The sequence below is a fragment of the Eucyclogobius newberryi genome, unplaced genomic scaffold (assembly GCF_026437365.1).
Source record: "Eucyclogobius newberryi isolate DKJ021-1_F unplaced genomic scaffold, fEucNew1.0.hap1 SCAF_6, whole genome shotgun sequence".
NCBI lineage: Eukaryota > Metazoa > Chordata > Actinopteri > Gobiiformes > Gobiidae > Eucyclogobius > Eucyclogobius newberryi.
In genome coordinates, this window is record NW_027316278.1 from 18,011,558 (window position 1) to 18,036,043 (window position 24,486).

General features: G+C 40.0%; 3 protein-coding genes across 4 annotated transcripts; 2 read left to right on the forward strand and 1 right to left on the reverse strand.

The window, feature by feature from the left end:
- The first annotated feature begins 578 nt into the window (after nucleotides 1–578).
- On the forward strand, nucleotides 579–4,897 carry arsk (arylsulfatase family, member K). 2 transcript variants are annotated; one of them, XM_072433635.1, is made up of 8 exons: nucleotides 579–749; nucleotides 2,902–3,025; nucleotides 3,094–3,253; nucleotides 3,322–3,601; nucleotides 3,680–3,851; nucleotides 3,942–4,166; nucleotides 4,245–4,460; nucleotides 4,530–4,897. In XM_072433635.1, exons 1-8 carry the CDS (start codon nucleotides 639–641, stop codon nucleotides 4,802–4,804), a joined length of 1,563 nt encoding a protein of 520 aa, XP_072289736.1. In that variant the 5' UTR covers nucleotides 579–638; the 3' UTR covers nucleotides 4,805–4,897. The 2 variants fall into 2 exon arrangements, with proteins under 2 accessions (XP_072289736.1, XP_072289735.1); XM_072433634.1 differs by having other exon boundaries at nucleotides 4,245–4,897.
- Nucleotides 4,898–5,057: 160 nt separating this feature from the next.
- On the forward strand, nucleotides 5,058–15,899 carry skic3 (SKI3 subunit of superkiller complex). The gene is made up of 41 exons (XM_072433559.1): nucleotides 5,058–5,149; nucleotides 5,525–5,629; nucleotides 5,697–5,840; nucleotides 5,966–6,057; nucleotides 6,125–6,200; nucleotides 6,272–6,418; nucleotides 6,509–6,607; nucleotides 6,690–6,798; nucleotides 6,876–7,016; nucleotides 7,094–7,192; nucleotides 7,267–7,391; nucleotides 7,475–7,561; nucleotides 7,637–7,740; nucleotides 7,822–7,948; nucleotides 8,500–8,679; nucleotides 8,746–8,870; nucleotides 8,941–9,191; nucleotides 9,272–9,374; nucleotides 9,434–9,613; nucleotides 9,688–9,835; nucleotides 9,908–9,986; nucleotides 11,276–11,337; nucleotides 11,416–11,472; nucleotides 11,539–11,607; nucleotides 11,714–11,788; nucleotides 11,863–12,004; nucleotides 12,075–12,168; nucleotides 12,247–12,321; nucleotides 12,399–12,523; nucleotides 12,601–12,724; nucleotides 12,808–13,032; nucleotides 13,111–13,183; nucleotides 13,294–13,347; nucleotides 14,295–14,406; nucleotides 14,525–14,653; nucleotides 14,732–14,856; nucleotides 14,938–15,102; nucleotides 15,183–15,335; nucleotides 15,403–15,533; nucleotides 15,622–15,748; nucleotides 15,815–15,899. The coding sequence occupies exons 2-41, from the start codon at nucleotides 5,540–5,542 to the stop codon at nucleotides 15,884–15,886; spliced, it is 4,695 nt and encodes a 1,564-aa protein (XP_072289660.1). The 5' UTR covers nucleotides 5,058–5,149; nucleotides 5,525–5,539; the 3' UTR covers nucleotides 15,887–15,899.
- An 809-nt stretch (nucleotides 15,900–16,708) lies between these two features.
- Nucleotides 16,709–24,240, reverse strand: LOC140347199 (V-type proton ATPase 116 kDa subunit a 2-like). Its single transcript, XM_072433560.1, has 20 exons — nucleotides 23,775–24,240; nucleotides 23,580–23,658; nucleotides 22,937–23,034; nucleotides 22,705–22,842; nucleotides 22,542–22,639; nucleotides 22,272–22,398; nucleotides 21,967–22,049; nucleotides 21,805–21,898; nucleotides 21,501–21,713; nucleotides 21,261–21,411; nucleotides 21,022–21,161; nucleotides 20,784–20,941; nucleotides 20,624–20,714; nucleotides 20,412–20,530; nucleotides 20,127–20,337; nucleotides 19,931–20,050; nucleotides 19,739–19,858; nucleotides 19,550–19,667; nucleotides 17,335–17,506; nucleotides 16,709–17,250 (listed from the first exon to the last, which is right to left on the reverse strand). Exons 1-20 carry the CDS (start codon nucleotides 23,889–23,891, stop codon nucleotides 17,148–17,150), a joined length of 2,550 nt encoding a protein of 849 aa, XP_072289661.1. The 5' UTR covers nucleotides 23,892–24,240; the 3' UTR covers nucleotides 16,709–17,147.
- Nucleotides 24,241–24,486: the final 246 nt, after the last annotated feature.

Sequence of the window (24,486 nt, forward strand, 5' to 3'; positions counted from 1 at the left end):
GGTCACTTTGGGTTTGGGCTAAAGGCTCTGGACACTTGCCTTTACTGCAGAACTCGGCCAATGTTATAGATGCAGAGGACATGCACTGTACTGTACACGCATGTAGTCTGTATCAATCTACTGTTGCAGATGCAGTGTCCCGGTGTGAAGGTTATGCTTAGTTCTCAACACCTAGACTGGATCTCGAGTATAATAGTGAAGTACATCCACAAACACTGAGAACATCACAATTTCCAAAATCCACCTTTTTCTTCCCCCTGTGGTAGATTCAGTATTGAAGCCAGAATGTTTAAGTGTTTGGGCACATATGGACCCCGCTGCTTTAGCTGTATACTAAATTATGCCTGGTTGAAATAAAGTTTGTCTGCAAAAAAAACAACATTTTGCACAAACAACACTTCACAGACATAAAGCGCCATCTCTCGGCCATTGCCAGAACCGCCTGTTGAATTTTGGGCGACTTTCTTTTTGAGAAGCGCGCCCTCTACTGTGTGTCTACAGTCACTACATGGTGGTGTGACCCGGAAGTCTACGTCTTAGTTTCTTGCCACGATTGTTTTATAACCTGGACCAGTGTTTTCTGCCAAGAGAGATACCAAATAATTCAAATTGGCCTATACTTTACAATTAGTGTCGCGATGCCAATACGTTTTGCAGTTACTTTGTTGTTGTTTTTTCAGACGCACCACTTACGTTTTTGCCACGTAAATAACAGGCCTAATATAGTGATGGTTATGAGTGATGCATTTGTAAGTATAAATCATTAAGTGTTAAAAAAAAATGTCAATAAATTTAACTTTCCGGAGGGAGAGTCCGCCACTTGTTTGGCTCCATGGAGATGTCCCTGAAATACTCCACTGTATGGCAGTAAACTTAGCATTCTTGCATTTATTTGATTCCATGTATTTTATATTCTTCTTTGATGTATCCAAGTGTTACATTACCGCCACCAACTTTATTCTCTCGACTTTCTTCTTCTGTGGTGTTTTATGTTGTCGTGTTGCTTTTAATGGCAGTTGGCAGCCGAAAAGGTTCCTTAGACTTTATTGTTGTTGTTGTTGTTGTTTGTTGTTGTTGCTGCGCCAGAGGTCTTAGAACTCAAAGCACAGTTGATATCACTGTTGATGATGTTATTGTTGATGATGTCATTGTTGATTATTTCACCAAAATTGCCAAAAACTGCCTAGCCACACATCCGGTGAAGGACATTTTTAGAGGATGTTCTTTTTGTTTGGTGTTTTATGGCGGTATCCAAGTGTTGTTGTTGTTTTATGGCAGTTGGTATCCAAGTGAAGTGTTACATTACCGCCAGACTTTATTCTTTTCTTTAGAATTTCTTTTCTTTTCAGATTCCGACCGGCTTTATTCCAGAGCTGACTCTTCTTCATCTTTCTCTCCTTCTTTGGTGTTTGGTTGTTTTCTCAGAGAGTGATGTTTTGTTGTTGTTGTTTTATGGCAGTTGTTTTATGGCGGTTGTTGTTTTATGGCGGTTGGCATCCGAGCGTTGCATAACCACCAGACTTTATTCCTCAGACTTTGTCGTAGTCCTTAAAAGTTCTTCTTCCATTGCTTTGGTCTTACAAAGCCCATGAGGTCATGAGATGTCTTTGTTGTTGTATCCTTTAGAAGTTCTTCCATCACTTTGGCGTTTCTAAGCCCATGAGTTCAAAGCGCGTTAGAACATCCTCTTGCTCCTCATCCTCGGCTCAGTCTCCAACACACCCCAACTCAATAAACGTTTACCCAACCCTGTGCTATATAAGTAAGCAACCACAGCCTCACACAAACCCTGTGACTGGATCGCAGTTGGCATCCAAGTTGTTGCATTACCGCCAGACTTTATTCTTCAGACTTTGTTGTATTCTTTAGAAGTTCTTCCATTACGTTGGTGTTTCAAAGCCCATGAGTTCAAAGCACGTTAGAACATCCTCTTGCTCCTCATCCTCGACACAGTCGAGAGTGATGTTGTTGTTGTCGTTGTTGTTGTTGTTGTTGTTGTTGTTGTTTTATGGCGGTTGTTGTTTTATGGCGGTTGGCATCCGAGTGTTGCATTACCGCCAGACTTTATTCCTTAGACTGTTGTTGCTGTTGTTATTGTTTTATGGCAGTCGACAGCCGAGTGTCGCATTACCGCCAGACTTTATTCCCCAGACTTTGTCGTAGTCCTAAAAGTTGTTCTTCCAGTGCTTTGACTTATGGAGACAAAAGAACGTTGGAAAACATGTTGTTGTTGTTGTTGTTGTTGTTGTTGTTGTTGTTGTTGTTGTTGTTTTATGGCGGTTGGCATCCAAGTGTTGCATTACCGCCAGACTTTATTCCTCAGACTTTTCGTAGTCCTCAGACTGTCGTAGTCCGTAAAAGAACTCCTTCCATTGCTTTGGTGTTACAAAGCCCATGAGGTCATGATATGTCTTTGTGACTAGAATAGTTGTTGTTGTTTCAGAGACCGACCGGCTTTATTCCAGGGAGACTCTTCTTCATCTTCCTCTCCTTCTTTGACGTTCGGTGCTTCCACCGCACAGCTCCACTCTTTAGGCTTCACTCCATAGGCTCCAACATGTCCACTGATGTCGCTGCCTGGTAGCCGCGCGTCCACGAGACTGGGCGAGGACAGGAGACCACCCCCACCCCCATCTCGTCACCCCGATCACCCCGACTCCCCAAAAGCAGACCCCCATCACTCCGACTCCCATTCGGAAACATGCATACCTGAAAGCAGGCCTCATGGAGATCAAAGACATACTGCGGAACATTCCATTTCCATTCCTTTCAAAGCAATAATGTCTCCATGGAGACAAGTAGATGCAGACTGTAATTACTATAATACGTTATAATATACATTATAGAGTAGGACCAAAAGTTCATTTTGCACAGATTTACACTGATGCATCTTTTTCACAGGATGGAAGACTGACCTTCAATAACCAAGTGGTAAAGCTGCCATATATCAAATATCTCAAGGAGCTTGGTACAACCTTCCTTAATGCTTACACCAACTCTCCCATATGCTGCCCTTCAAGAGCGGGTAAAGCACCAGTTAATTCCATATTTATGTGGTGTTAAGAGGATTGTTTTTGATTAAGCTTTTGTTAGCCATGTGGAGTGGTCAGTTTGTACATCGCACTGAGTCATGGAACAACTTCAAATGTCTTGAAGCCAATTCAACAACGTGGATGGATTTGTTGAAGGACAGTGGATATACTACCAAAATGATTGGCAAGCTGGACTACACCTCTGGCAGCCACTCTGTCAGGTAACGCTAACATTGAAACTTTGAATTTGTTGTTTGATCTGGAAATTGTTGTGCTGATGTGTTTTCAGTAATCGCGTGGAGGCTTGGACACGAGATGCCAAGCTTCTTTTGAGTCAAGAAGGACGTCCAGTTATTGATCTAGTTGGTAACATGTCAACTGTAGAAATACAGAAAACAGACTGGCAGAACACAAGAGCGGCTAAACAATGGATTATAAGGAACTCTTCTTCTAACCAACCTTTTGCACTTTATCTTGGGCTTAACTTACCTCACCCCTACAAAAGTGAATCGCTTGGGCCCACAGCGGGAGCCTCTACTTTCCGCACCTCACCGTTCTGGTTAAGTAAGGTAAAAAATGCAATATGCAATATTAACGTTACAGCTGATTTTATAATTAAATTAAAATACAACATATACTGCTCACAGGTGTCTTCTGATCTGATCGCTGTACCAAAATGGCTTTCTTTGTCTGATATGCATCCAGTTGATTATTACTCTACTGTCACCAAAAATTGCAGTGGTGTTTTTACAAAGGAAGAAATAATAAGCATACGCGCTTTTTACTATGCCATGTGTGCTGAGACGGACGATATGCTTGGTCGGTATGCAGAAAGATTAAAATATGTAAACTAACAATGATACAGAGACACAATGCCCTTTATCTTTGTTTGTCTGTTTGTTTTTTCAGGAGAAATAATTGCATCTCTAAGAGAAACTGGTGTGCTTAACAACACTGTTCTTATCTTCACTGCTGATCATGGAGAGTTGGCAATGGAGCACCGGCAATTCTACAAAATGTCCATGTTTGAGGGCAGTGTTCATATTCCCCTGCTTTTCATGGGGCCTGGCATTAAGTCTGGTCTTCTGGTGGAACAACATGTGTCATTAGTCGACCTCTATCCTTCTGTACTAAGTATGAAACACAGTCAAATGAGCTTTAATCGTTCAAGAAAAACAATATAAAACTTAATCTGCTATTGTCTTACTCCAGATATTGCGGATATTTCTGTCCCAGCCAATCTAAGTGGTTATTCACTTCTTCCTTTAATGTCAAAGTCCAAAGATCTTCTCAAGCATCAACACCCGCACTGGATCTTTAGTGAGTATCATGGGTGTAATGCCAATGCCTCCACATACATGCTGATTATTGGCCACTGGAAGTACATCACATATTCGGATGGACAGCAAGTGCCACCACAGCTTTTTGGTGAGTTTGATGAGAGAATGGTATTACACTGCCAATTTTCAAAATGCATAATTTCCTTTTCTTTTGTAGATTTATCACAGGATCCAGAAGAACTACATAATGTAATTTTAAAATTCCCAGACGTGAGGGCACAAGTGGACAAAGTTTTATGCAGTATAGTAAGTTATCCTCTGGTTTCTGCCAGAGTCCATCAATATAATAAGAAAGCTTTTACTTCCTGGAGAAATAGTCTTGGAGGAAATTACAGCCAAGTCATTGCAAATCTCAGGTGGCATGTAGATTGGCAGAAAGATCCAGTAGCAAATGAAAAGGTAATTGATCGGTGGCTATATGGCTTAAATTGATCTTTTTATTGTATTGTGCAGAACTATTATAGGTAAACTTGCAAAATCCTTCTATTTTTGTAAAGATTTTAAATAAAACATGAAGCACATTTGGCTCTTTTGTCAATCTGTCATATTTACCTGTACTTTTAAATGTTTGAATGTATTAATTATTTTGACTATGCTTATTATGATTTAGAGTGATATGTACTTAAGTCATAATTATGAAGAAAAAAAAAAAGGATAAACATTACTAAGAATTCCCTCGTCACAATTTGTATTGCACTTCCGGGTTGCGGGAGCAGCAGAACTCAAAAGAAACTTGTCATCACAAAGAAGTTGAAGTTTCCCTGTAATGTTTAAAAGGTACGATTTTTCAAGGCAAAATACCAACCCGTGTGTGGTTTTTATGGAAACGCATTATGTGACCCGAATAATCAAGCTAACTGTGGCCTTGTTTGGGCTAAAAATGGGCTCAAAACATTGCTAAATGTGCTAGCAAGTCGCAGAACTAAAATGGTTAAAATGCACTATTTGGCAGAGGATTTATTTGGGTGTTATTCAGAGGCATTTATATTCTTTAGCTAGCGTTACATAATGTTATAACAGCAGATTTTGTTTTTATCTTAGTTAATTACTCATTAGTTACTTTTTCATGCTATGTTAACCCTAATTTTTTTATAACACAATGCAAAAACAACGTGGTATAATCCTATTCTTGGTCCCACCTTCATTCAATAGCTAACTTTGAAAATAATGTCAACGAAAGAAGTGAAATCTGCGCTCAAGAGTGCCAGAGATGCCATTAAAAACAAAGAATATAAAGAAGCACTTAAACACTGCAAGGTAAGATAAACTGTAGATAAACCGTTAATAAATGAATGATCCGCTCTCATATGTGTTTCATTTTAAGATCGTTTTGAAAATTGAGAAAAACAATTACAATGCCTGGGTGTTTATTGGCTTGTCAGCTACTGAACTTGAACAGCCAGATCAAGCTCAGCTGGCCTACAAAAAGGCAGTGGAGCTGGAGCCTGAGCAGCTTTTGGCATGGCAGGTATGAACAATATGTGACTAATGTGCAATCAAAGTATAAAAGTTGTTTTATGTTCTGGATATGATTCAGTCCTGGTCTATTGCATAGATTTTTGATGTTGTAACCCAGTGGGACACTTGTTTTAGGGCTTGGCAAACCTATATGAGAAGATAGACCAATGGGACTTTAAAGTGGACCTTCCCAGTGTGTATGAGAAACTAGTGGCACTGTATTCAAGGTAACGCCTATAGCATATATGGTGTTGTCATTGATTTTTTGATTTTTTTTTTTACTTTTTTTTACAGCTCGGATAGAATTAAATGTTATGAGACCATCAAAAAACTGTCAGAAATATACGAGTCTGACAAAGAGTATTTAAAGGTACTGTATAGTTATAATATCATTGAATATATTAACATGAGAAGCTTTTGACATTGTATTTTTGAGTTTAGCTGGCACACCTATGGGCTCAACACATTGGCCTTAAGGAAGAAGATGGTGTGGATAAGAAAGAGTTGCTCCAGCTATGGCAGCAGATGTCCAAACTGCTCACCAAATGTCTTGGTGAGAGACAGCCTACTGATGAAACTCAACTGCATGTAAGATATTTCTGTAATTTAATTATGTTTTTAAAGGCCAAATGATAAAGACATGGATGTGAAATCGTATTCATAATCTTTTGTTTCCAGTTAGTAACAGCGTTTGAAAAAGCTCTGGTTCTTGTGGATCCTGTCCCGGGGGAGGAACACAAACAAGCCTCAGTTGACCTAATTAAATGTCTTTCAAAAGTCAGCAGCACTTTATTCTACTTGTGTTCATTGTATGTGTGAAAAACAATTTTAACATGTTGTTTTTATCAACATAACTTAGATGCCACAAAGAGAACCTCAAATGAAAGAAGTGTGTGAGACAATGATCACTCTATACCCTGGTGAAAGCTATCCTCTTGAAGTTCTTTGTACTCATTATCTCAAGACAGGTAAAATTAGTATTAGTCAGCATTTTTGATTTGTTAATTACTGTAACATTTTACCTTTTACTGAAACTCTTTTTCAGGAGTCTTCAATAGTGAAGCCATGAACTATTTTAATCTGCTTCAGAATAAAAATCCAGGGAGTGGATTAGCTTGGTTAGGTTTCGGCTCCAAAGCGTTTCATGATGGAAAGTATAAAGATGCCATTACTCATCTTGAACAAGGTCTGTTTTCGCCAGTAGAACTTCATATCTTTAGGGTTTTTGTATTACATTTGTTTTTCTTATTTTCTGTAATCTAGGGTTACAGAAAACAAGCTTCACTCCTGGATGGTTCAGTCTGGGCCAAGCTCAGTTTAAAATGCACAGATACTCAGGCAGTGTGACATCTTGTTCCAACGGTAAATTATCGGTTTAAATGAAAGATTACTTCATACATATACAAGACAAATCTGTTTGATTCCATAATCTTTAGGTCTGGCCACATGTAAGCCTGAAGACAAGGAGCTGGTGAATAATCTGTTAAGGCTTAAGATCGAGGCTCTAGTCAGATGTGGAGGTGAAACGGCAGCAGATGAGGCTCTAGAGAGCTTATCAAAGGTAAATGTTTGTGCTCACTGACTGCTAAAAAAACTAAAACTAAATATACTTAACTTAATACTTGTGTTATAAACTTATCACAGGTGTCTGATTCAGAAAAAGATCCAGTTCTGGTTTCCTTCAAAGGACGTGCCTACCTTAACAAAGGACAGGCTGAGAAAGGTCTAAAGGTAAAAAGTAGTGCACAAATAGAGAAATGTATGAACAAATTAATTTTAAAATAACTATATTTACATCCTCCAAAGACATCAATGGATCTGTTGGTGTCTACTCCTAATATAGCTGAAGGCTTGGCACTAAGAGGACTTGCATACCTCGCACAGAATCAGCTGGACATGGCAGAGAAAAGGTAAAGATATTGAATAGGCCTATCTAGAATGTGCAAAAGCTTTTTAAGATTGTACTATTAAAATACATTTCTTCTTTTTAGTTTTCTGGAGGCTGCAGATCTAAACCCAGATTGTGCAGAGTATTATTTCTTGTTAGGGCAACTTTATTGGAACATGGGAGTAGAGCCTCGTAAAGATCGTAGTAAGGCCCATAATCATCTACTCAAGGTTAGCACTTTATAATTTACCATATTGATGAAATGTTGATGCTGACGCTCTGATGCAGAATTAACATAAATCTGAAGTGTGGTACTCATACACAGGTGTACAAAACATCTTTTATATTTCTTCAACATTTTAACTGTCGGTGTAATCCCTCATTCGTCCAGGCGTGTTCCATAGTAGAAAAAGCTTCAGTTGTAGTCATCTGGACTCAGTTTGAAAAAAATAGACGTTTCGACTCTCATCCAAGAGTCATTGTCAATAACAGAATTTAGGTCGAGAACTCCGATATTAATACTGTTCTGTGGTAAGACCCGCCCATTGGGAGGAGCCTTCCTGAAGTAGAAAGAGTTGTTTGTTTCAACAGAAACTTCAGGAAGGCTCCTCCCAATGGGCGGGTCTTACCACAGAACAGTATTAATATCGGAGTTCTCGACCTAAATTCTGTTATTGACAATGACTCTTGGATGAGAGTCGAAACGTCTATTTTTTTCAAACTGAGTCCAGATGACTACAACTGAAGCTTTTTCTACCAACATTTTAACTGTTTCTTCCAGGCTGCTAAATTGGACCCGAATCTGGGTTGTGCTTTTCGATATCTTGGGCATTTCTATAGAGAAGTGGCAAATGATTTCAACCGTGCTCGTGGTTGTTACAAGAAAGCCTTTGAGTTAGATACTGATGATGCTGAATCTGGTGCTGCCTCTGTAGATCTCTGTATGGAGCACGGGCACATGGTAAGCTCTCATTCACATTAGTGCTGTCTCAGTTTTAGGTTGTGCGTTTAACATTTGTTTTTACAGGACACCGCTTTAGAAGTTCTTCAGTCAGTAATACAGAAGGCCACTCCGGGTTCAGCTAAATGGGCGTGGATGAGGCGAGGGCTTTACTATCTAAAAGTTGGACAGCAGCAACAAGCTATAGCCGAGTAAGATTTCTCATATTTAAAACTGTAACCTGCCTAATATAATCATAATTTTAGGACACTTTATTATTAGTCTCCAGGCTGCTCTGAGGGCTGACCCTGAGGATTGGGTGTGTTGGGAGTGTCTGGGGGAAGCCTATTTGAATCGAAGGAGTTTCACAGCAGCTCTCAAAGCTTTTACCAAGGCTCAACAGCTGCAGCCCTCGTCCATCTACAGTGTGTACCAGACTGCTGCCATCAAACAGACGCTTGGCAAGTTTAAGGAAGCGGCTGCAGAGTACATACAGATTACTACACAACAAGACTATGTTCCAGCTTTAAAAGGTGATTCATTATATAATTTTTAATTATACTTTATTTGGAATAAATAATGTGCTTGAGGTTTAACATGTAAATGTCTATAGGTTTGGGAGAGTGTCAGCTCTTACTGGCAAAAACATTATTTGAGGACTGTAGAGATGGAGGAGCTATACAACTACTTCAGCAAGCTATACATAACCTTTTCAGGCAAGTTAGTGTGCACTACGATTTTATGCCCAACATCATTTTTAAACTTTTGTCATTAGAGCTGTGAAGCTGCGTCCAGATCTTTCCTGTCTGTGGAAGTTGCTTGGCGATGCCTGTACAGCTGTGAGCACTGTGTCTCCTAATAAACCACAGGTTCTGATGCCAGCCTTACTGTGTGGATCAAACAATGAGCAGAACCAAATGCTGGACCAATCCCAGACCATTAAAGTTGGTGAGAGGTATGATGATGTGTTTTGGAGTCAAATGTGTAGCTACATTGTCAAAGACTGATGTTTTTCATGTATGTATCCAGGTGCTATGCTCATGCTTTGAAGCTTATGCCTGACGTTGCTAGCCTTTGGCATGACTTGGGTCTGAACTATCATAAACAGGCCCGTTTGTTCCCTTCCACAAAAAAAGATGACACTGTCCAAACTCAAGTCCTGGATAAAGCACAGCAGGTATGTTACCACATGTGCAAGTCCAACATAGTTGAATTTAGCTTTTGTAAAAGCCCTTTGTGTTCTTCTCAGTGTCTGAAAAAAGCCATTATGATGGATAGTGGGAACTACATCTATTGGAATGCACTTGGTGTGGTGTCTGTGTGCAAAGGTACTGATGTTATGCTTCCTCTTTTTCCATTTTGACTTTGGGTGCCTTTTCACTTCAAACACATCATATTCAATTCAATTCATTTTTGTAAAGCCAATAATCACAACTATAGGTGGGTGACAATGAAATAGAGAAGCAGATTAAACAATGTTCACAGGAAATTAGCAAATGGATAAATTTCCCAGCATCCCCTGTCCTTTGACCCTCCTCGGTGAGTAAAAACTACTAAACACCTTGTGGGAAAAAGTAGAAATCTCAGGGAGAAACACAATGAAGGAGAGATCCTACTCCCACTGATGGACAGACAGTTCAACCAGGCAGATGAGGAGCTGTTCATCTAGAGTATAGAGCCTTCCTCCAGGCAGATGAGGAGCCGTTCATCTAGAGTATAGAGCCTTCCTCCAGGCAGATGAGGAGCTGTTCATCTAGAGTATAGAGCCTTCCTCCAGGCAGATGAGGAGCCGTTCATCTAGAGTATAGAGCCTTCCTCCAGGCAGATGAGCCGTTCATCTAGAGTATAGAGCCTTCCTCCAGGCAGATGAGGAGCCGTTCATCTAGAGTATAGAGCCTTCCTCCAGGCAGATGAGGAGCCGTTCATCTAGAGTATAGAGCCTTCCTCCAGGCAGATGAGGAGCCGTTCATCTAGAGTATAGAGCCTTCCTCCAGGCAGATGAGGAGCCGTTCATCTAGAGTATAGAGCCTTCCTCCAGGCAGATGAGCCGTTCATCTAGAGTAGAGCGCGTTACTCCTGACAGTTGAGGAGCCTCCGGATCTACAGGTCAGGGCTGTGAGATGGGGCATCTAAGGTGCCCTGGAGCCACTGGAGAAGCATCAGTAGTCTCTGAACACTAACTGTTAATATTTAAGTTAATCTATAGTCTGTTCATTGCTGAGCACATGTTTCAGACACATCATAATTGGGACTGAACTGGGACAAACCCAAAATGAAAATTGGACTAGATCCAGTTTACATCAGAGCGTAGGGGCCCTCTGTGTGCATGTTCTCCTCGTGTCTCTATAGGTTTCCTCTAGGTGCTAAATACATGTACAATAGTATGCGTGAGAGTGAACGTGGAACAATGAATGGAAATGACCCAGCCTATTTACAGCATTTATATCTTGTATCTTCTTTCACATGCACTGTCCCCACCTAAATAAATAAATGAACAAACAAACAACAAACGCACCCTATAATTCTTTATACCACCTCCTTTTATTAAATTACTCAATCGTAGTGTGATTTATGTCAACAATGTTTTTTGTTAATGTCACTCTTTTTCACCCAACAGGCATCGAAAACTTTGCACTGGCTCAACATTGTTTTATTAAATCTATTCAAGCTGAGCAAAATGTATGTATTACTCTAATGTGTTTGAATTGATTTATGCAGAGAGGAAATATTATTAGATGTTGATTTCATTTGTCACAGAATGTTGTGGCTTGGACAAACTTGGGGGCCCTCTATTTAAAGAAGGATAACATAGAGGTACTGTTTTGGAACAAACATATGTTGTATTGTTAGTTATATTAATGGTTGATCTTGTATTTTCAGCTTTCACATGAAGCTTTTAAAATTGCTCAGTCTTTGGACCCGCTCTATGTTGATTGCTGGATTGGACAGGTCCTGATCAATGCATTTTACTAAATTAATATATAAAACAATGATTTGTAAAGGTATGTTTTTTTATCTTTACATTTGAATAACCTAATACTTTACCCATGCTTAGGCAATAATAGCAGAGAAAGTGGGAAGCTATGACACCATGGATCTTTTCAGACACACAACTGAACTCAGCACACATGTAAATGAAAATTGGCCTCGTCAGTATCTACATCGAAATTAGAACTTTCTGAACAATGTTTTTATGCTTTTCAGATGGAAGGAGTGAAAGGTTACGCCCACTGGGTGTGCTCCACCTTACTGGATAAAAGCAACAGAGACTCTGAATTATATCGCTACAACATTGTTCAGATGAACGCTGTCTCTGCGGCTCATGTGGCCCTGAGTAAATACACAGGTATTCAGGATCTCTTATCAGTCATTTTGTCTATAAATGTCACTGAACAAGGAACTCATGTTTCCGACAGAGCGAGTCCAATCTGATCCTGATGCTTTTATAATGCTGGGTTTTTTAAACGAGCATCTCAATCTGAAGAGACAAGCCCTTCAAGCTTATCAAAGGTGCCTTTTCAAACATGAACACATTTGTTTTGTCACAAAACATACTCTGCGATTTGTATTTAAGTTTTTTTTCCATAGGGGTGCTGAACTTCTCAAGTTAAAATCTGGAGAAATGCTCACTTTTGCTTTGAGCAACTATGGTCGTGCTTTATGGTACCATTCAGCTGTATATTCTACTATTTAAAATATATATTTAGCAAAACAATTGACCTTATTAAGTCATATTTCAGCTCCTCTGGCCAATGGGAAGAGGCTGTGCATGTCTTTAAGTCGACTCCACTTGAGGAGCTCGCTGATTTGACAGGTCTGGCTCTGGCTTACTGTAGAGCAGGCCTCCTCCCAGAGAGCATTAATGGTAGTCAGCACAATCAGTCTTCTTGCCCTGTCACCACTTTTGTGTGTAAATTAATACTTTGTTTCTGTTGTCTGTAGCTTATGAACATGCTTTAGCTGTAGCCTCCACTGAAAAAGAGAAGGCATACATCCTAACAGCTCTGGCCTTGTTGCAGCACCTGCAAGGAAACGTAGACTCTGCTAAGACGCTGCTGTTTAAATGGTATTTTATTATATATTATCAATTTACAATGGGAATAACCATAGTGTTAAAAATATGACTAACTAAACATTTTCCTTGTACAGCTCATTGTTGAAGGAACCCATCCCAGAGTCCTTACTGTGTCTTTGTGCCTTGGGCTTAGTTCACAATGACACTACCTTGGCAGCGGCTGCTTTAGCCGAGTTACTGAAACAAACCTCAAACTCACAGATGGTTGTAGAGCAGCACTGCCTGCTCACATGCACTCTGTTGGCTTTACAGGGCAACCTCAGTGCAGTCCAGAGGGAGGCATCCAGGGCTATACATAGGTACCTTTGGTCAGAAAATCACTTCCTAAATGTATTTCTCTTAGATTCAAAAATGCCTGTGCTATTTTTCTCTTTTAGAAACCCAGGAAATCCAGCTCTATGGGCTTTTTTGTCTCGATTGGTACCACAGTACTTTCCCAAAAAAGCAAATGTTAGTTCATCCATCATGTTTACTTTTTTAAATATTGAAATTGATATTTGAACATGGCTCTGTGGTGCTTAGAATACTCTATATCTAAACTCTAAAATGTTACATTTTAGGGTGGAGCAATGGCCGGTCATGTCGCCTGTCTTTCCAGTATGACACACGGAAAGGTAAATCATAATTGTATGATTATGTGGCTTATTGTTTCAGTTTTCCAAGTCGGATCTATAGCAAAACAAAATTAAATTAGGTCAACTGGACTGTTTTCCTCTCGTCAAATGCTTCATTTCTGAGGCAACTCTCGGGGAGGGCCTCAGAAATACCTCTCACAGAAACTAATCCATGTTTGCATTAAGGACTATCTGTCATGGAATTAGACATACACCGATGCTATTCCGTAACACATAGAGAACACAATTCAACTTAGAATATGAAACGACACAGAAACATCAGACATTTGTATGGCATGCATGGGAGAAAACGCGGGGACTGATCACGCAAGCTGTTGTAAGCAGCTTACGTGATCCTCCTGCGTCTCACCCCTGCGTCTCACCCTGTTTTTTCCCATGCTGGTTGGTTTTATTAGATATTCTGGAATAGGCGGGTCACATTTCTCATTGGTCAGCCTCACATCAAGGCACTTGGTATTTTTCCGTAGAGATAAAGCCTGCAAGGGGGGGTGCAACTCGCCCCCTGGGGCAACATTCTTTGGCCCATCTTTATTATACCTTCACAAACAAATGCAGTTTGTCACACACCCGTTCTTCTCTTAGACTAATGATGCAGATAAAATATCACTATTATGCAGATAAAATACATCAGAAATATAATCATATATTCACATTTTATCACACTATCTGTCACATTGGACTTGACAAATGATGGATACTTACTATAAATGACAAGAGTCTTGGTTTCTGTGTAAGATATTTCCTCAGAGAGGTTTTAAACCAGTCTTACAGTTGAACCGTCTTAGAACTGAAGAAGCTTACCGAATGGGAAACTGTTGATGACAAAATGGGTTTCATTCTTGTAAAAAAAAAAAAAACACTTTTGGGTTATTTGTGCATACAACATACAACCCTCTGAGAGTAGTTAATGCTTTTTTTGCCTGCAGAGAGCATTGTTACACAGTGGAGTAAACCAGCTGGCAAGTGGGAAACACTTTGGAGATGATAATCAGAGTAATGCACTGAAAACAATGCAGAAGGCTGTGCTGCTCTGCCCTGGTAAATAACTTAAATTACTTTCACATAATGAAGCAGATGTGTGACTTCATCTGTTTTGGATACACTATTGTTCACATGTGTATTTGACGTCTAATAAGTGTGTACCCTCTCTCACCAGATGACCCAGCAGCTTGGGCTGGGCTCATGTCTGCCTGTCACACAGAAAACACTGCATGTTACCTGTCAGGCTCTGTGCCACGTCGCACAGGTCTAGAGCAAATATTCATGTCAGTTGTTTCTGAAAAGGGTCAGTAAATGCAATTACAATTGTTGCTTTTGGGCTTGTTGTTCCTTTGGTGACTTCTCCTGCCTTGGTGTTCTGTAGTCCGCTCTGTGGAGGACATCGAGCGTCCTCTGACCCAGCTGCTGGAGGCTTGGGTTCTTCAACAGTCGGTCTCTGGCCTAGCGCTGCGAGGAGAGCTAGAGCAGGCTGAGGCTCTCTGCTCACAGGTACAACATAACCTGTGTATAAACCTGTATGCTCATCCTATGTATGGGACTAAACAGTTTCTTTCAACCTATGGTCCTTAGGTCTTAAGTGTTTCTCCTGAGCATCCAGCAGTACTACTGTCACTGCGGCAGGTGCAGTACCGGCGCCTCCTTTTGGCTAATGAAGCTACTGTCCTCCCAGATGCAGTAATTGAGCAACTGAATAGCGCTGTGGCAATGAATCCCACCAACATCAGTGCATGGCATGTAAGTATCTTAACAAGAAAATACAGCTTTTGTGTGCTTTATTGTTTTACCATTTTACTTCTCCTGTCTTTACCTGTCAGTGGCTCGCTGAGGTGTATCAAAAACAAGGTCTGTTGCTTCAGGCAGTCATGACTTACAAGCAGAGTTTACAGATAGCTTCTCAACTCGGCCTGCACAACAGTCAAGTTGCCTGCCTGCTCAGACTCTCCCTTCTCTCCCTCAGAATGTGTATGGTGAGTGTATGCAAATACAATAAATACTAAAGTGTTCGATGCTGAACCAATGGTATTCTGATTTAAGGCTGGGACACAAGGAAACGACTGGAAAGACCTTTTGCAAGAAGCTACCAGTGAGGTGTTGAAGCTTGGCTCCTCTCCCATGGCACTCCTTTTCCAAGCCCTGTTGCAGTTTACTATCAAAATGGCAGCCCGGTACATATTTTAATTGTTTTTGTAGGAACCCTGGATTCAAAGCTGTCCTGTCTGCATTTTAAAACTGTGTCTGCACATATTTTTGCAGGGATACAAGGCGCTTTTTGGAGAAACTGGTATATGTATCCCAAGATGTCCCGGTTACTGTGGTGCAGGTGGCCAGATGGTACCTACTCAGATACCTACACAACAAAAATGATGAGGAACTTATCAAAGTGAGCCATAAATACTCTTATGCTTACATACATTTTATCAAAAATATTTATCCATATTTTTTGCAGGTGCTTTTGGACCATGCTAAATCAAACAAGGATCAAAGACTTTTAGACTTTTATCAACAATTTGCCACTTGATTATCATTGAAAATGCCACCTTGTATGTACTTGTTATGAAAGATTACAAATACATTATTCATGAGACTTACAGGCTTCGTATAATGAGCTGAACTGAAGCACATTTTGCCATTGTCTTGATTTGTATTGAACAGTTACATGCCACATGCCAATGTTATCAACAACCACCAGATGGAGGCGCCAGCGAGCTGAATGTGGGAAATTCGTCAGATTACTTTGTTTGTAGATTTGCATTGCTTAAGAATACTTTGACATAAACATGTTGTGGAAACTAGAAGTACATTTAAGTAAATGTATAGTCTGTAAGGAAATCTGAATTATGCGTCTTAAGTTAAAGAAGTAATGATTTGGCTTGATAAAAAATATTTTAGATACTTTTTTGATGCAAAAGAACAAATTCAAACCTTTTCCACATGATACCTTTTACTATTGGAATGTTAATCTATTATATCAAAGCATCTCCTTTATTTAGCAAATCTGTCAATGCCTCATTCTAATAAAGCAAATACAAAATAAATAAATGTAGTCATACTCGGGTGGTGATGTTACAAAATAAGATTAATCTAACTCTTTTGGGCAACATTGTTTTTCTATGGACCATCATTAAAAAAAGAAGGCACCTACAAGGTTGTCACTTTAACATAAGAACAATAAAAACACAACTTCATACGTGAGAATACAATATTCTCATATCACAGTATTTTTGGTTCAACTGAAATGCTTTTGGTATCACAAATGAGTGCAGATGGTAAGATGTTGTACAGTCAATCCAATGTGTGCATTTGAAGAACTCTGAAATAAAATGACAGCATTTGTAAAGGATAGGATGGGTAATTCCCAAGTAAAGGCCAATTAATATTTACTTTTATAGAACATGGACAAACCCTTAAACAATAATTATCAAAATAAAATTCAATGTTTAATTCCACTGTACTTTCAAAACAATAAATTAAGAAAACTCCAAAAGTTTGTACAACATAAAGCAATGAAGCAACAGTTGAATAAGTTTCATTTTTTTCAGTGAAAAAACAAACTAACTAGGCAATCATAAAGGGAGTGTGCTGAGTGTTTGGATTGCTGAATTCAGGCACTAAGGTTTTGTAATCAAACAAGTTCATTAAAATACTGTTAACAAAAATAATCTGTTGGACATCAGATAGGAAATACATTCTATTCTTTACAAACCATTACATCCGTTTATAATCTCATAGCTGACACTAGAAACCAGTGAACTGGTCTTGTGTTTGTATGTAAAGTTATTTTATAATACGCCATCATTATCAAAACTGGATGGCATTAATGAAAAGGAAAATGGGACAAACTTGACTCCATTTCCACTGTAGAATTTATTCTGAAACTCTACCCTAAAAAATGAGGAATCAAACATTAATAAGACAGAAGAACCTGAATTACAGCAGGGAATGCTTGATCATATTAGTGCAACTTACCAGTGCAGTCGCAACGCATGAAGAAAGGCAGACAAACCCTCCATGACCAAGAGGATGGACACTGTGAGGACCGCAAAGAGGCCAAACACCGGCACCAGGAACAAGACCCCAAGAAAGGTGTCCATTTTAAGTCCAACTCTCATAACCATAGCCCACAAGACCTCCGACAGCTCTGAGCAGAGAATACAAGGAATTCAACAGAAAGTCTCAGTGGAGAAAAGAAATGTACTCTAGCAATACTAGAGCATTTGGCTTATGTTTTGCTTTTGATTGAATTATGTTAAAACTACAAACAAAATGTGTGAAATAATAATACATGTAAAATGGTGGATCAGGCCAAGCTGGTTACACAGGCTTGGCTCAATATACCTGGAGCTCTGTATTCTTTTTTGAGCACGTCTCTCTAGTCACCACACCCTCCTCCAAGTCTCAGAGTTTCTTTGGCCTGAGGTGATGCAGTGGCCACAGATGAGCTCATTCTCATCTATCCTTTCTCACTCGATTGCTTTGTTCATTAATACTTCAAAAGTCAAGTTTTCTCAATATAAGTTTGTTTTCACACATGGTGGTGCACTCCCTGGAGCAGCCCCAGTGTGCACTAGATTTAGTGCCATTTACTTCTACTTTTGAGTTTGTCCTGTTCACACGCACTGCTCCTCATTCTCCTCAAACGCCTGAGCCATGCGAGAGGCATTAGCTGACCGACACACGTATTTCCATGACAACGGGCTTCAAGCCAAAGGAGCCGCGTGGATTATTTCAATAATCTGCAGAAATCAGATAAAGACTAGTTGGAAGTAACGAAGTATAAAAGTAAAAGTAATAATAAACCAAATGTTTTAGCCATCTGCTTTACTTAAGTCATATTTTACAGTGGATACTTTTTACTTTTACTACTGCACTACATTTCTGGCCTGGACTGAAAAGTAGAACGCCCTTTAATATGGTTTGAGGGGTTATTTTGAGCATGTGGCGACGAAAGTTTTAAGTTCAAGCCTCAGCATTAAGACAATTTAACTGATTTGAATGCAACTGTTGTCAAAAGACCGGCAAATTTTAACGCTTCAACAGTTCACAAAAAAGTGTGAAATACATTTACTTTTTACTAAATACATTTTCAAAAAGCTTCAGTTGTAGTCATCTGGACTCAGAAAAATTAGACGAGCTCAAGGTGTGCCCACCAGCTCAGAGGGCAAGAAGAAAGAGGAAAAACACATCCGAAATGCCCTCTCAGCCTGTGGTTACCCCGCTTGGGCCCTCAACAGAGTGAAGAGAACCAAGAAGCAGGACAAAAGGGAAACTGAACAGAAAAGGAAGGGTGTTTCTATCCCTTATGTCTCTGGCCTGTCGGAAAAATTGCAGAGAATTTTTAGACAACACAAAGTCCCTGTTTATTTTAAACCAGGAAACACTTTAAGACAAAAACTGGTTCATCCTAAGGACAAGTTGCCGACTCAAAAACAGAGCAATGTAGTTTACTCGATCCAATGCAGTGAAGAAAGCTGTAAAGAACGGTACATAGGTGAGACGAAACAGCCTCTACACAAGAGGCTCTATCAGCACAGAAGAAATACAAGTTCAGGACCACAGAGTGCCGTGCATCTCCACCTTGAAGCCTCTAATCACTCGTTTGAAGACGGTGAGGTGAAGGTTTTAAGCAGGGAGAAAAGATGGTTTGAAAGAGGAGTTAAGGAAGCTATTTTTGTTAAAAAAGAAAGACCTTCTTTAAACAGGAATGGAGGGCTAAGATTCAATCTTCCTGGTATCTATGCACAAAGACAAAGAGACTAATAGCCCATTAAAAGTCTGAATAGGCTAGCTCGGTAGATACAAGGGGGGAGTTTCTGTTGAAACAAACAACTCTTTCCACTTCAGGAAGGCTCCGCCCAATGGGCTGGACTTACCACAGAATAGTACAAATATCGGAGTTCTCGACCTAAATTCTTTTATTGACAATGACTCTTGGATGAGAGTCGAAACGTCTAATTTTTCTAACGGAGTCCAGATGACTACAACTGAAGCTTTTTCTACAACGATATTATTTGTTATTTTCACACTTACAACCTTATTTCATACTCCAGTGCAACTTATATCTGTTATTTTTCTTCTCTATTATGCATTTTTTGGCTGGTGCGACTTATACTCCGGTGCAACTTATAGTCCAGAAAATACGGTATAACATTAGAGTAAATATGTAAATAAAGAGGTGACTTACGAGCGTGTGCCAGACTCAGAGCCCAGAGTCGTAGGTAAGATGCTGTATTCGAGATGCATCCTAAGCAGTACTCTATTGTGTGGATGGCTTGATGCAGGAGCTCGTCTCCAACGTTAAACTGTGAAGAAGCACAGATAAGTTAAAAGGACTTCAGTTTATCAGTGTAATTCAGTCGTTTATGGTCCTGACCTCTTCCGACTGGTGTTCTCCGCTCATCGAGCCCTCACTGTAACTGCTGCCCTCTTCCATGTCATGCGCCCTCAGAAGGTACACCTCCTCGTCGCTGTCATGCCGCACGCGCTCGTACCCCTGCCACGAGGCAAATTCAGGTCATCTTCGCAGGTAAAAGTCACGGTATAACAGCAGACACAGACTCCTTACCCTGTACGTTCCGATGCGGTGACTGCCTTTGCTGAGCCAGTAAAGGTACAGTGGTTTTCCCAGTAACATAACAGGCACGGAGAGCACAGCAATCAGCAAAAGGAAAATCTGCAGTCCATTCTGGGGAATAAAGAAGCAACAGTATTTAGGTTCTTAAAGTGAGCTAAATACACCGGATCACCTTTTTGTTTCTTACCTGCCCTGCATAAAGGGGCTGTATAGCATCTCCTTGCATCATGAACATGTTAATAAAATGGATGAGGATGCTCGGAGCGTGTCTGGAATCCTTAGCGGAGAAAACCAGCCACTTGTACAAAATCATGAAGACGAGATATCCAAACAGACACAGCAGGAACAGCAGCTCGGGAAGAAACACCAGGTACAGGTTGTGACTCTTCCTGAAGTGTCTAATTAAGGAAATGCATACTCAGGTCATTAATACATCGACAGGGCAAAAAAGGAAAGCGTGTGCCGTACTTACATGTGATTGAAAGTGCTGAGGATGACGCCAAAGCTCATGTGTACAACGCCAAGAATCACAGACATTTTCATTTTATAGGAATTCAAGAAGGTAAGACGATTGGTTGCCAGGTTCCATATCTAGAAAACAAAATAATCCAGTCAATGTACAACTTATTATTGCTATACTTATTTGTGAAATTGAACATGCTACATGGAATGTATATCACTCACAGGGTCAATTCCAAAAGGATAGGGTCCAGTGAAAACTCCCGTAACGTTCGGATCAAGAGTCAGGAAGTGATTTCCAAGGATATACTCTTTCCTTATAGGGACGCATAATCAGTTAGGAAGTTTGAAGTGTGTCCTGTTGTACAAATGTTATAATACTTACGTCCAATTATTAGCTTTAATCATGGCCGACACATTCCACTTGGAGCCAAAAATGTTCAGAGACTTTGAGAAACAGTCGTTGTATATGAAGCCAGTGTAGACAGAAAACAGCCCCATCATCAGGATCATGTACCGGCCCTCAAAGAATGTGTTCCAGATCTGGAAAGATGCATACATCACTTGGCTTAACATAATGTAGGCAAAATAGTGTTGAACCACATTTCTTAATTCTTACTAACCTCATTTCTTGTATTTTTCAGTTTGCGGTCGTTCTCGTAAAATACCATCCAAAAAGCAAATGAAGCCATGATAATTCCATGGCCCAAGTCCCCGAACATCACAGCAAACAGGAATGGAAAAGTGATGATTGTGAAAGGAGCTTCAATAGAAAGTTGGGGAAAAGACGATTATCACATAAGTTTCTCTGTTGCATTCATATAATTGATTTTAGACATAGTAATGACAACATTCCACTCACCGGGATTGACCTCTCTGTAAGTGCACACACCATAGGCATCCACAATGTTTTGGAAACCAGAGGTAAATTTGTTGGTCCTTATTAAAGAGGGCGGAATGTCACTACTGGGAATTCGATTGACAAAAGAAGGCACATTTGCTCCACTTTTTCTCTAAAAAACATGAGTCATTGTTAGTTAAAGGCTGCTCTAAGGTGTACGTGGACAACCTCAGCGTTCATGGCAACAAAAAGAGTTCTTACTGATCCTTCTTCGAGGGCCCTTCGTAGCGCAGGCAGGTCGCCGACAGGGCACCAAACCTCAGCAATGAGACATTTGTTGGTAACATCAAAACTACATTGGTTCAGAATGTAATAAATGGCTTTCATCTTCTTGATTTGCACAACCCATGTGTAGACCGACTCAGACGCCCTGAGGAGGACCTGCTTTAGGTAATCTTCTGTCCTATGAAGAACCTGAGCCGTAAAATAGAAAATATATTTTATATTTCTATGTTGTTGTCTCTATCATGAACAGAATTTTCCGCCTTATGACAAACAAACGTACAGTGTGTAGGTCCTGGATGCGTGTCCTGAGCCCGTCCACCACATCGTTCCTCTCCTCATTGTTACTGGGATATGGATACACGTGACAGTGGTAACTGTGGGGAAATGAGACATGAAACTCAAAACAGCCTCAAGTGAATCAATCTTTGAATATTTTAATTACCAGTCACAGATCTTTTTCACTTTCTGGCCGATTTGTTCTCCCCAGTAAGAGATCAGAAACACCACACTTTTGGTAGGCTCGCCCTGTGAAAACAATGTCTTGTTGTCAATATAAACGTCAAAACAGCCAAAACACACAAGGGCCTGGATAATTGATTGTTCATTTGTTAAACACTGGCTTTTGGTTTAAAATGTTGCAAACTACAATTCGTTTGTCTGTATTCAGTAGGCATGTTGCCAGGAATCAAGAAAATACTGCAAATAAAATACACATAAGTTTGTTTTTATACAAATGTGTAAACTTACAGTGTCCGGATCGTCCAGATACTCGTCCACTTCAGCATAGCTCAGGATGGTGTATCCTTTGCACACTCTCCACAGCATTCGCTCAAAAGCTTCAATCTTTACCCGATGAATCAGACCAGATACAAAACTGCAATACATCAAATATCATTCATCATTTTAAAAGATGAAACCAAATCCAAAGGAAATAATTTTACAGGCTCAAAACTTAAACCGTACAAAATATAACAATGGTATATTTATCAAAAGTCACAATTAGTGATACATTCTCACCCTAGTTTGGCTCCAAGTCTCTGCATGCTGTTGTAGTCCATCATAGTTTCTTTCTCCAGAAAAGGAAATTCTTCATATTGTACTTGTAAGGGCTCTCGCTAAAGACACAAGTTGTTTTATGGAAAATATTTGATTATTTTACACTTTCAAGGGTGAGCGTTACCTCAGCTGATCGCTGGACAAAGTTGCGAGTGATGCGCAGCATGTGTGTGTACTCCGTCAGCTCCAAGAGGTTTTTCTGCAGCTTTTCCTTATTCCTGGTGACCTCTCCTAACTCCACCTCCAGTCTCTGCAGCTGCTCCTGTGGACCATGTGCAATAAATGCTCATCAAACATTACTACAGCTGAAAAGTGTTATACTAAGGGTACAGAAAAACTCAAAGCAATCAACAAACCATTATTGCAATGACGTGTTTGGGTAAAGGAGCCACTGGGTTAACATCCCCTTCTGGAAGTGAAATGTCAGCTTTTTTTATCTCTCTTAGAAGATAACCTGGAAAATATAATAAAACATAGTGGAACTGTCACAGTAAGGGATTCTGAAAGTATTTTACAGCCATTTTTTATTTCTGCCACGGCCTGACCCAAAAGCATGATCACTTTTCTAAAGGAACCCTATAGGCAAAAATTACAAATAAAGTAAGTTCCTTACCAGCGCAAAGAAATGTATAGACAATAAATATTGAGCAAAAATAATGATAAATCCATAAGTTATTGAACAATAAGTTACTGTGACAAGCCTTGGAGGATGCATTTTATCAGGACCAGAGCACAACCGTAAAACTGGACCGCATAGTACAGTCTTGTCTTATCTAATCAAAGAGGGATTATCAACTAAAGTCAGTGTTTTGTTTAATTGAATTAAAACCAGCTGACAGCTCCCATGACTGTAGTCTCAGTCCATTCATGTGCCTCCATTCTTCCTCCACAGTAACACACCAAACACATGCATTCATCTCTCGAGATGGATTCAATCACACCACTATTGCAAAACCTCACTGTAAATACACAACACACAGTTTAAGTATTTGCACTTACTCAGAATTCTCTCCATCTCCTCACATTTTTTAATCTCACTGACATATTTCCTTTGAAAAGCATTCACAGACGGGTTGAGCTGGGAGACACATAAAAGACAAATGAACAGTGTTAATTGTAGGCCATATTAGAGGATCAGACATAGTGTTGTTCCTATGTAATAATAATGTGACAGAGAGTTAAGTTTGGGCTTACATCTCTGAACTCCACGAGCCCCAGTTCTCCCAGTTCACTGATGCAGTCGTACGCGGATCCAGACTGGAGAAATAGCTGGGCTAAACACATCTCCTCACTTCGCAGCAGGGAATTCATGATGGCACTTTCTGATGATAATTCCTCCGCAGTGACAATGACGGACTGGAACTAGGCTATTACCGACAGCTGTTTTACCCGCAGTGTGGCTTTACATACTGGGATGTTAAAGATAAACCATATGGTGCTGGTGGTCGTCTTCAGACTCAGGCTAGTGCTGGAACTGCTACAGGCTAGTAACACCACACGATCCGAGGCACGTCTTCCAGCTCTGTGTGACCTACTCGGTTGTCACTGCTTCAGAAACATCTGCATTTACACCGATTCCATGTCAAAACAGAGTTGAACAAGTTCTGGTTTATCCACAATATTCCACGTCACTTCTTACTGCTCTTTTCACGTCCACTGTTCAACTTCCAATGTACAGCACTTCCGGGTTTGTGACGTCACGTGCTACGTCATTCTTTCGGCGACGCCTTTGTCAAATAGTTCTGTAGTGAAGACTTTAATACTTTATATTTTAGATGTTTGATGATGCACACACAGATTGCTTCTTGTCTTTCTCCTTCTCGAGTTCTTTTCTGATTCCTCCCTGATCTGTTTTGATCGATCGCTCGAAAAGACTAATTGAATCGAATCGGTGGACTTGTTGTGT

Excerpts from the sequence above, each read along its gene's own strand:
- arsk (XM_072433634.1), top strand. The coding sequence starts at position 639 with ATGCCAATACGTTTTGCAGTTACTTTGTTGTTGTTTTTTCAGACGCAC. Across the intron at positions 3,254-3,321 it reads TCTGGCAGCCACTCTGTCAG|TAATCGCGTGGAGGCTTGGA; the intron begins GTAACGCTAACA and ends ATGTGTTTTCAG. Across the intron at positions 3,852-3,941 it reads TGAGACGGACGATATGCTTG|GAGAAATAATTGCATCTCTA; the intron begins GTCGGTATGCAG and ends TTGTTTTTTCAG.
- skic3 (XM_072433559.1), top strand. The coding sequence starts at position 5,540 with ATGTCAACGAAAGAAGTGAAATCTGCGCTCAAGAGTGCCAGAGATGCC. Across the intron at positions 5,841-5,965 it reads AGCAGCTTTTGGCATGGCAG|GGCTTGGCAAACCTATATGA; the intron begins GTATGAACAATA and ends CACTTGTTTTAG. Across the intron at positions 6,799-6,875 it reads TACTCATTATCTCAAGACAG|GAGTCTTCAATAGTGAAGCC; the intron begins GTAAAATTAGTA and ends ACTCTTTTTCAG.
- LOC140347199 (XM_072433560.1), bottom strand. The coding sequence starts at position 23,891 with ATGAATTCCCTGCTGCGAAGTGAGGAGATGTGTTTAGCCCAGCTATTT. Across the intron at positions 23,659-23,774 it reads GGCTCGTGGAGTTCAGAGAT|CTCAACCCGTCTGTGAATGC; the intron begins GTAAGCCCAAAC and ends TGTGTCTCCCAG. Across the intron at positions 23,035-23,579 it reads GGAGATGGAGAGAATTCTGA|GTTATCTTCTAAGAGAGATA; the intron begins GTAAGTGCAAAT and ends TATATTTTCCAG.